Source organism: Acanthaster planci, linkage group LG06, assembly GCF_054643075.1.
Source record: "Acanthaster planci isolate LZ-2023a linkage group LG06, COTS_SCS, whole genome shotgun sequence".
NCBI classification, from domain to species: Eukaryota; Metazoa; Echinodermata; class Asteroidea; order Valvatida; family Acanthasteridae; genus Acanthaster; species Acanthaster planci.
The window spans coordinates 9,979,584-9,991,446 of NC_141782.1; the positions used below are offsets into that span (position 1 = coordinate 9,979,584).

Below are 11,863 nucleotides of genomic sequence, written 5' to 3' on the forward strand. Positions count from 1 at the left end.
TCATCGCTTTTCAGTCTTCTTTGCATATAATAGTATCATAGCCCCCTTTTCGTTGAGTTGCAACTTCAAACTGTGCTCCTCATCCCTGTTTCCAAAATTGTGGGGATTTTGCAGGAATATTTATGGTAAACACCAGAAGATTTGTCGCCAGTTTTATGCTGATGCCTCCTACAGTAGTTCATTACTGCTTCTGTTTTTGCAAGATGTCATCACTGAGCAATGCCTGCTGAGCTGTGTGCTGTTGCCAGTGACCCTAACCAGTATACATTTGCAGATGATTGGAGATACTGGTAATGAAGTCACGGCTGATCTCTGTCAGTGGACTGTAAGATCAATCTATGTGCACGTGTTTCCAACCTCGTGCGTCATCACCGTCTTCACTGACAGACGGAGCCGTGTAAAAGTCACATGTATTATTCTGAAGCCGGCAAGGAAATTTGAATACTGCAACATAGAAACATGCATGAAAGACAAAGACAGCCGTGTCTATAATTTGAAAAAGTATTTCTCCTTAAAGCTGGTAACTTGGTAAAAATGAAAGTGATGAAAGTGAAGGGAATCTTCTTGTAGTGGTCCTTCCAACCTTCACAAAATGTAATGACCAGACATCAGAGAACCAATTATTGGATTTACACGGCTTTCTTTTTCCTGAGTCTCCAAATAATATACAATACATTGTATTTTTATGAGTCCTTCATTGAGTAGATACATGTAATATATATATGCAAAAGATGAAAAACGGACAGAGTCTACTTTGCTGGGTTCACACACTTGCATTTTAATCATTACAAAATTGTGCCACTTTAAAAGGCTGGGTGTCAGGTGCTTTGCACAGCAACAATACTCTATGATGTACAGTACTTCAGAATAAAACACTGCATAGCTACATATTTTTTTAAATGACATCTGATGAAAAATAGCTTGAATAACATTTTAAGACAGATGAACTGGACCAAAAAATTCTTTTTGTCACGGTAGATTGGTTTACAATCTGCTCCAGTTTTTTGCTTCTTACCACTAAATTGAATTTGAAAATGGTACATGTAAGCTTTTTTGTCAGTGGAAGTTGTCTAACCATCAACTCTATTCATTCACAATTAGAAAGTTGGAGTAGGATGTGCCTGGTCAGATGTGAATTCAAGAATCACGGTCCAAGTCACTTATTACGCAGTGTACATGTACATGTAGTTTCTGACTGCACTTCACAACTTATTCGTGACTCCCATATTATGGCAGATCAAGAGCTGACGTACCGGTGCATGTACACACAATATGTAACTGAAACGCTCTGTGTCTGATGATTCAACTGTCTGTGCATGCATGATGACGACACGAAGTGTGACTTGATACACCGTTGATGATACATGCACATCCCTCGACAGTGGCAACACACACTGAACAAGCGCCTAGCCTGCCCAGTTTGTTAACATTGAACTACGGTGCATGTACATGTAGTCAGCAAGGATTGCACCTTCAATGTTGACCAACATCACACGATAGCAACATTTGCTCTGTAAACTAAAAAAAAAAAACAACATACGGCAAGTGATCACTGTAGCGACAAGGCCCATAATTACATTTGGAGTATTCTTACAAGCATACACTACAACCAACAACGTACGTCTATTTCCTCAAAGTAAATGTAAATAGTTGACCAAAAAACTAATCACTCTACGTACATTTGTCTTTTAGAATCCACTACATGGGTAACACATTTAGTGTAGAATTACATGTAAGTTGAAATGTGAAAAAGCTAAATTCTAGGCAGTTTTAATACTAAATTAGAAAGTTACATATAGTGCTGTCAGACAGCAAAATTTAATTTTACACCCTGCTATCATTTTTCATGTTGCACATGCTATTGCTGAACTCAGTTCAACAATTCTACTTTACTGTTTCAAGCAAGCAAAATAAAGCTGAGATCTAAGCAATTAACAATACACATCTAGCAAAAAGTAAAAAACCAAAATCTCTATCCAAGTATATCAAATTACGTTATGATTTTTGTTTCTAACTTTAATTTTAATAAATATAAATATTGCAATTTAATTGCAGAAATATTTCACAGGAAAGACAAACACAAGCACTGCTGCAGTACTATGTAACACTTCATCAGAGCTACATGTACCGGTATGCATCCCATTTCCACAATATTAATTACACCTTACATTAATTTTTTGGTTACTCTCAAACACTTAAAGCCAACTTCCATAATACATGTTTACATTATATTTTCTCTTGGTTTATACTCCAATAGGTTGGTGCTAAATGCTAAACACTGGGTAAGTAATTGAAGATACTATTAGAAAAATACTGTAGCTGTTTTAGAAACTGGTCTGGCCTACTTGTACCTTACGGGTTTAAAGCATGCTGAATAGCTGAGGGCAAGTTAAAGCGACGACGGAAGTTAAAAGCATAGTCCAACCATAAGTGCTTAGTTGCATTGCTGGTTACCAATAGCGTGGTTTCATAGATTGGCATTGAGGAAAGGGAAAGAGTTGCATGTGTTGAAGCTACTTGACACTCTGTGCACAAACCCCATGAGACTTGTCTGAAAAATTCCAGGTGTTTTTGTATGCAAAACACATGTACATGTTCTTCCATATTTTCCCTGCTGAACTTGACTTCTTAGGTCGTGTCACTGCTTTCAGATGGCTAATGGGTAATTGTAGTGCTGTCCCTATGGAACTCTTCCCAAGAGAAGCACTGCCATGAAAATAATACGGGCGATTCACAATAGAGCGCCACCAAGAGTTTGCAACATGTTAGCCAATCATAACGCATGAAATTTGTCGACCTAATGCCTGTTTGGAAACATGACAGGGACAGACAGAGTGAGGACAGAGAAAATGAATGCAATGAGAGATGAAACCAACAGCAAATGAGCGGGGTGATGGGATTTTGTGAAATCGTTCAATGATAGTCATATGAGGGCAATTCCACGGAAGCATCAACTGCTGGGTAAAAATTTCAAAATGGTCCAAATGTGAAATATTATGTATCATTTTGAAAGTGAAAAAAAGTTCAGAAGCTACAAGTAGGAGAAAATGACTTTAAAATTTATGCCCCTGTATATTTTCAATGGGCCACTCTACATGTAGCTTGTTGCTTCCACTTGCCATTTATATGCACGCACACATAAATTAGAATTGATTAGTGAACAGGTCTGGAAAGTCATAACTATGGGAGAAAGGCAATCCACGTGCAACATGTACATATAAGTATGTACATGTATGAGCGTACATGTACATACACTGGACATGTACAGGTGCAACCAGCATTGCACGTCATAGGGGCAATTTACTTTACAGTGCTTTGAACCAAAAACATCAAGAAGATTGCCAACTGTATTTTCTGTCATTCTGTTTCATTGAATACCTTATTATCCAATTTTTTTCCAGTTGTTTTGATAAGCGTTGGAGTTATCTGAAAGATGTGAAATGAGGTAAGCTTAGGTTTAAACTGATTACCTTCTATTTTTGTGAAGTAATTTCAGGTGTACGTCCAACACCACAAAATGTACGTCCGACACCAATGTAATACATGCTTTTTGTCACATGTCACAATATCTTGCCTTGAAGTTTATTAACAGGGGTCTAGTGAAACTAAACACAGGAAAAAGATCACCTCAAGTCCTAGCACAGCACAGAGTTTGTGATACAAAACTGGAAGCTCAAAAAATGAACTTTCTATGAGTACATCTGACACCATGGCGTTGCGAGTCAGTTTGTACAAGAGTAATAACGCTGAGTGGGTAATTGTTTTATTAAATCAATGTACCAACAACTGTTATCAAAATGAATATCTGCTTGAGGGTTATAATTCTCATTTAATTCACACTGTTGGAAGTGTCTGAAATGTACGTCCGACACCGTGGAATTGCCAGTGAATGGGAATGCAGTGTGCACATGCATTCAACTGTGCAAGTGGTGAAACTACATGTATTGTTCATGCCTGAACTTGCCTGAACATGTACTGCACACCCTATATTTCAATTCTGCATTTTCAATTTGCTCCAAGATAATTCATTTAATGCACCTGCATTCATAAACACGAAGTGTCACATACAATGTACACTGCAAGGCTTTGGGGCACGTTGACTAGTCGTTGAGAAATACCAGTAGTCAAGTCATTCATTTATACAATCAACCTGCACTAAAGTGACAATTCATACACAGCTCACAACGGCACGACTAAATCATTTACATGTAACACATGTACATTGTACGTTGTACTTTACAAGGTGCATACACCATAATGTACATGTATATGGTACGTGTACATGTACATTACTCTGTTACTCATGAACATTACTCTGTTACTCATGTACATTACTCATTACTCAGTATACATGTATCTCATACAGTGAAAGAAAGACACAAAGCACCAAGTTTTCCAATGGCAAGCAAAAATCAGCAAAAATACAAACAACTGATGATGGTAAATAATCTTGGTGTTTTAATGGCAAGCAAAAATCAGCAAAAATACAAACAACTGATGATGGTAAATAATCTTGGTGTGAAGACATTTATGCAAAGTTACAGTTCAAGCAGATTTTGAATGGAAAGTGACTGAACCGTTCCGATGTTTGGAATTGCAAGGATGAAGTAACATGGCACATGTACACACAGTACATTTGAATTGAGCTTAACAAGTGAAGCCAGATCTGTCATGTCTGTGACAGAAATGCCTACATGTGCATGTATGCAATGAATGCGTATCACATGTAAAAAGGGTCTTGGAAAAACAAGTCCCACTCTCCTATAAATCAATACTTGTCAAATTTGCATACTGAAAGAGAACAGATGACTGTACTGGACCTTGCTTCTGTTCTTGTAACAGACAGTGCTGTTGACACTTTCTTTGGCCAATGTTCTCTGACATCTGAATCAGTACAACGGAGGGCCTAAATACCTATGGATGGTCACTCCACATCCATGAACTCTAAGAGCATGAGGCATGTCGACGACATTTGACCAATAGTTAGCAATTGGACTGAATGCTTCAACTGAGGTCAGCGCCTGATAGTTCCGCATCCCGCCGGCTACCACAATCACGCCTTGCCTCTGGAGGGCCACGGCAGCAAAGAGATGCCTCTCCGTATTACACATGGTCATGGGGGGCAGGCAGATGTCTGTGTCTGGATCATAGACCTGTATCCCATTCCGACCACAACCACCGAGGATGTACATGTAACCATTGAGCATCAAGGTGGGGAAGTGACGGCTAGTGATGGGGACTGTTGTAATGACAGTCCACTGGGTGGTGACCGTGTCCAGGCACTGGATGTGACCGTAGGTTGTGGCCTGGCCTGTCTGGCCTCCAACGACGAACAGCTTCTGACGATGGGATGCGATGGCGGGACCACTGACCGGCTCTGGAAGTTCGGTGACGGTCTGCCACTGGTTGCTGCTGGCACTGAAGCTCTCAACTTCCGCAACAAAGCCTGATTTCTGTTCGCCGCCAGCAACGAAGATCAGGTCCTCTATGACAGCACAACCATGGTGCTGGCGGGCACAGGTCAAGCCTGACATCGCACCCCATCCGTCTTTCTCGATGTCATACCGGTACACCAACTGGGAGAAGCTGGATTTCAGCTTGCCTCCTATGACGTAAATACAATTGCCCAGACGGGTGACTGAATATCCACTCAGTGGTTCTGGGATACTCGTAAGGCTTTCCCACTTCTTAAGGATCGGATTGAAAAATCTGACATCAGTGATGCAGCTGTGGTCATCCCGATAACCTCCCACGACAACCATGACCTCAGTCCTGGTCGACGGCCTGGGCCTGGAACAGCTGACGCTCTGTGCTTGTCTCTCGGTTTGAACTTGAAGTTTTTTCTGGATTTCAATGGCCTGACTGACCAACTCCATGGTTTTCGAGCTTTGGGCGACATCAGGATCGCCTGCGACGGAATGCAGGAGTTTTGGGGGAAGATAGTGCAGACGCACACAACGGAGAAGCCTGTGCAGATCTGAGGACTTAAGATTCTTATTTGATTCCCTCCACTGTGCAAAGCTGCGATACACCGTCTCTTCTTTTGACACATTTAGTGCATCGTGGGAGAGATACTCAGCAAGTTGACTGGTTGTCATCTGCAGGAACTCTTCCTGCTTGCAGACCTCCTCAAATCTTTCTAGACTGTATGCTAGTGCAGCCTGGTAAAGCCTTGACAAGGAATGTTTGTCGGCAAAGCTCAGCAGTCCCAGGCAGTTGGAAGGATCAAGATTACTCTCCATGAAATCGCAGCATGCCTCGACAACTTTAGCAAACTGGAGGCGATGTGCGGCCTCCAGCAGTGCCTGGGCATTTGCTGTGTCAATGATGATGGTGGACGTGTAGGCGTACTCTACTAACAGCTCCAAGATGTCGGCATCCATCTTGTCTAAGTACACATGCCCTTCATCGCTCTCACGCAAGTCATTCGAGAACATAGCAAGGAAGTATTCACTGCAACAAGCCAGGATCGCTCGATGGCAAGGAATGGTCCGACAGCCAACGTGGACAGTTACATCCGTCAGCTGACCCTGTTTACGCATTTTGTTTAAAGTGGTCAGGATCTCCGAGGATTGGCCAGTGTCTTGGAAGAGTACATGTATGTTCATTTCTGACTTTTGTCCAGATGTACGTGTAGAATTAGTTCCTTCCATGGCCTACAGTCAAGAGACCTGAAAAGAAGAAACCCTAATCATTATCAATTACTATGATTCAGATTTACAGCAGGGAGCAGGTTTGATGTTTTAGTAAGAATTGGTACAGGACAAAATATAATTTGCTAACTGACTTTTTACAAAGCAAGCACCAAGTCCGCTGCACAAAGTTCCTGTACATGTATTCATTCGCTCTTGAAGTTCGGTCGCGGAAACCATGCTGGACCACATAAAGTATAAGCTTTGCTGGCTGTCATAATACATGTACATGCAGCTCTACTGCAAGGGACATGAACAGTGAATGCACCGGTTCATGTGCATGTGAGGCAGCACAGGTGCAAAGCATGGCCCTGTACATGTAACTGTCTGATCATTTCTTTGTTTCTGTGGACTGAATTCAATTAGTATCCAAAAAGTTCAATTCTTTTGACACCCTAGCAAAGACTTCTAGCTCTGAAGGATTTCTTTTTCTTTTCACCCCCAAAAGGAAGTGCAGTAAGTTTGTTGGTGGATATTATTGAAAAAAATGCATGTGTGTACATGTACCTTTACATGTGCATGGCCCTACCAATTTGAAATTCAGCCACGTTAACGTTATCAATACTGTCACAGATTTGAAAAAACTTATATTTATAAGTTATATTTATAAGGAAATATTTACATCCTGACCTCTTTCTGCATTTCATACGTATTTACTAACTTGGAGGGTCCATTACTGCAGTAATGTTTCAAAGACATGCATGCCCTAGTTTGCGAGAAAAATAATCTATAATTTTTTCTGAAAATGTTGTTGACTTTACTTTAAAGGGACTCTGCTACTACCAATATTCTCCAAATATGACTCCTAACTCAACTTCTGCCAAGTATAATTAAAAACTTCTCAGCTAGCTGCAAAGGTGATTTTGGACTGATACCTCACACACCTTGTCAGAATTTTAAAATCCATTCCATGAGTGATGCTAGTATCAGTAGCTCTATGGTCTAATGGTACTCTTTACAACATCAGGAATAAAGCACATGACCTTGACTGTTTCAAACAGGAATGTCTTACCATGGTCTTACCATAGCTCTATGTTGTTACACAGTGAACATGTACATTGTCTTAACTCTTAGGTGGGTAAAATTGGATTTTTGGACATTACACCACTACCTGAAAGACCCAATGGCTGCAGCTACATGTATTACATGTATTAGGGAACTGATTTCCATAAATACATAAAGGAATAAGTCTTACCTTGATTCTACTCACCAATACAAGAAAAACCGAGATAATAATCATCTTTCAAGTTTCATGCACACTCTCAGCTTCATGCACAGTACTGTACACAATTGTAAGTACTGTGTGTGTGTGGCCGTGGGCGCGTGTCCCCTCTGTGACCCCAATGTGCCTAGCGCCTACATGTGTATGTGTTGTACCTACCACTAGTACCAGCAGGGAGATAAGACTGCTTTGTTAATAACGTCTGCTCGCTTGGCTGTGCTACCGCCGTTTATCACCCTCCTGTCAGTAACAATTCCAAATCGTCCTTTTCCATCCACCAGTGTCCCGTCAAGCGAAATCAGCAACAGTCAGAGCCCCATGGTCAGAGCAAGGCCAAGGACGCCCACGTCATGCAAGTACAGCGAGGACGACTCAGTACCGACTATGTAGCACCGGTACCGGTGCGGATCTGTATCACAGACATTGATCTTGTGCAAATTTATCCACAGATACCTAGTACCTCCGAAGTGCCACAAGCTGTTTGGCGCCACCAAGCATCCCCATGTTTCTTCGAATGGACGGAAAAGAAACACAACTTGTGATTTACGTGAACTCAGACTTGAATTGATTGTTACTATCTTCATTCACTGATAGTAATCGTTCTGCCTCGTTACCTCAATCTCTTGTTTCTTAAGGGAAAAAAGACCATTTTGCTTGATGTTTTTGGTTCGTTTTGAAACTAGCTCTTCGCGCTCTTTCAAACTCTATAATCTTCAGTTAAACTTAAATTTCGAATCGGTCACCTATTGACACTACAAACAGAGAAAATTAGCATTATCTCCTGATAATTCACAAATTTCTAATTTTTTCAATGATCCAGCATTTCTGTTGTGAAAAACTGTATGCAGCAAACGTCACATGTTAAAAGCACGCCCGGTAATTCCCCAATTATGAAAAGGTTAATTACCTGCAATATAATTATAATTATATGAGACAAGGGAGGAGAGACTCACCTTGTAGGTTGCCCCACGTGATGCAGTCTGATCCGCCTGTTGAATGATGAAGTAATGTAATCGTCTCCCATTCACATTCAAACTTAAGTCAGTGCCAAGGTACAGACCAATGCACCCTCTTTTTGAAGTTGAATCGCTACGTCAGATCATTGTGACTGGCGACAGTTTAGATTGGTTCTTTGGAAGGGAGATAAACTTTGCCTGCATGCAGCAAAAGGAGAAAGAATAAAGGAGGGAGTGAGTTGAGTCTCTCCTCCCTTATCTTATATAATTCTAATTATATTGCAGGTAAGTAACCTTTACATAATTGGGGAATTATATTTCGCTAATCTCGGAGAGACTCACCTCGTAGACTATATTCAGAGCACATCTGCAATTGAACTGTAAAGCCGACGCCAGCACTTATTGACCATATTTCCTCCTGTCAGGATGTCTACAGTAAACTGGCTGCAACTTCGTCTTCGATGAAGCCAATCTGCCGTCTTCAGAATGTCACCCCTAACACCCACGGGGGTTGCCGCTGAGTGAGGACTATGCACTTCTAGTAGAGTGTGCTTTATAGCACGAGATGTTAAGCGTCAGCCATGAGTGATTTCAACCAATCTGCAATATGGTTGATAACGCAACTGGGTGATACGGTTTTCCACAAGAAATGAAAAGTTGCGTGAATTACGTACTCCCAGAACCCCGCAGAGAACCGTGCGATCTAGGTATTCATCCGCCGCCCTGACAACACACAACTTCCTGTAAGTAGGACGTTTACGGAGAACAATTTCTCTACTTGATCACTGCACTGAAGTACAGTTGGCTAACTTTTGTAGACAGAACACACAAGTACCATCTTGTTCTCTTCTTAAGAAGATGTCTAAAGCTGTCAAAGATGAACAGTTGCCAGCTGTTACAAGGGCTATTAACATGGCCAATTCCTGTGAAAGCTGTATGATGTTGAGACAGGTAGTTGTCAGGGAGTCCATTTAAATATCTCATGATAACACCAACACCCAGGTAGTATTATACCTCGGTTTAGGAGGTCTTAAATTAAAGACACCTTTGAAAAGTCTGGCTTTCCATCAACAAAACAATGTGCGGATGAAATAGCAGAGCGATAAACACTGAGTGTCCTGTACTGGAGGCCATTACTAAACAATTGTTGTAAAAAGGATAATACTTTTGCTACAGATGCCTGAACAGGATCCCACTTAGAACACCAGCTACACCTGCGTCTCCCTGCAGAATTGAGCTGTTTGTGAGTATTCCGCTCCAGGATGACAAAATTGTGTCGGACTCGCTAGGAGGAATTCCTCTTGTTGCCGTGGTTTGCCGGATAACCTCCAGGCGGCTAGTTGCATCTTGTGTGCTAGTCGATGTTGTTCGAGGTTGTGCGGTAGGCATACTAGGCAGGAGGAGAAGGTTGCAAATGGTCAGTTGTAATAGCAGCGGGTAGTAAGGTTCCGTCTTCCAGACGGGAGCTATCAGAACTACTTCTGCTACGTCTCTGCTCACTTTCTGAAGGCATCTGGCAAAGAGAACAAACGGGGGAAACGCGTAACCTGTCGGTCCAGGTCAGCAACAAGCGTCCACAGCCCAAGCCGAGGGATCGGGTCTCCAAGAGACAGACTTGTGAAGCTGGATGTTTAGCCTGGATACAAATATGTCGACTTCTGGCTGGAATGCAAAGCTGTTCATGATCTTCCGGAAGATTTGAGGAAGAAGACACCATTCGGCACTGTCGTTGAACTGCCTCGACATCATGTCCGCTGTGGCATTCTGTGACCCCGGAAGATTCTCTGCCGAGATCAAAGTATGCCCTGATGAAGATACCAAACCCAAATCTGTACCAACGGACGTGACAACTATTTCTTGATCTTGATCAGCATACTGCACAAATCGCCCCCGATGTGGCTGTTAACGTGCAGTCCCTCATGCATCGCCCCCATACTTAGGTGTTATCTAACATTGCCTTGAAACGTTTTCACATTTGGTGCTGATTTAATTGCAGATGGCAAGGCATTCCACTTAGGAATGGTACGAGGATACAGTGACTTCCTGTATCAGTCCTTATTGGGGGATCGTATAGTTCAAAGTACGAGTTGCACGTGTAGTCCGTTCACATTGATCAGTGAGGTGACCAACATTTTGTGGAACCAGCAAGTGAGTTTCCTTGTAAAGAGTGGTCAGTCTTGCCTTCCGTCTGGTCGTGTGTTCCTCCCTTGTGGGAAATATATGCCACTGTCGAAGTGCGGTCCGTGTGCTCCCAAATATGTTTCTTGCTGCAACCGGTCAGAAGCGACCTGAGCGCATACCACACTGCCAAAAGTTCCAAATAACTGATGTGATTGAAGTGTTCTTGGCGCGTCCAGCGCCTCGCCGAGGCACGTTCCCCATCCCACTAGAGATGCATCTGTTTGAAGGTGAAGCTCGGGGATGTCCTGAACAAATCAGTGACCATTCCAAACTTGAAAGGGATCTATCCACCACACTGAATATCTTCCTTCGAGTCTGCTGAAAGAATTACCGGTGACTCGTAGGACTTGCTCTTCTGAAGAACGCAGTTCTGGTCGTTCTGTAGGCAACGATAAAAGAGAGGTGCTGGAAGCACCGCTTGAATGGTTAGTGACATTCGGCCTATAAGACTCGCTACATCGCTGACGGTGATATCGGTGGATTGTTGAACTTGATGGCAGTGAGACACAATCTTGTCTAACTTTTCTTGTGTCAGGGATAGCGTCATGTGCTCGGAGTTTAATAATTAAGTTCTCTGGTTGGTTCCAGATGCGACTTGCAAAACTTTATTACAAAGCCTAGACTCTGCAGAAGTCGAAGTGTCCGTTGTACATTCGTTCTGCATTCTTTGACTGTATAGCTAGACTAGGCCTATCGTCCAGGTCGAACACACACCGGATTCCCTCCCGGCTAAGGAATATTATCACGGGTTTTAGGATTGTTGTAAATGTCCGAGGAGAACTGGACAGGCCAAGTGGTAGGCACGTAACTGG

General features: G+C 42.2%; 1 protein-coding gene across 2 annotated transcripts; it reads right to left on the bottom strand.

Moving 5' to 3' along the window:
* Positions 1–753: 753 nt before the first annotated feature.
* On the bottom strand, positions 754–9,054 carry LOC110975673 (kelch-like protein 24). 2 transcript variants are annotated; one of them, XM_022228354.2, is made up of 3 exons: positions 8,868–9,054; positions 8,074–8,422; positions 754–6,671 (listed from the first exon to the last, which is right to left on the bottom strand). In XM_022228354.2, exon 3 carries the CDS (start codon positions 6,651–6,653, stop codon positions 4,890–4,892), a length of 1,764 nt encoding a protein of 587 aa, XP_022084046.2. In that variant the 5' UTR covers positions 6,654–6,671; positions 8,074–8,422; positions 8,868–9,054; the 3' UTR covers positions 754–4,889. The 2 variants fall into 2 exon arrangements, with proteins under 2 accessions (XP_022084046.2, XP_022084047.2); XM_022228355.2 differs by lacking the exons at positions 8,074–8,422; positions 8,868–9,054 and adding an exon at positions 7,888–8,067.
* Between the last annotated feature and the right edge of the window lie 2,809 nt (positions 9,055–11,863).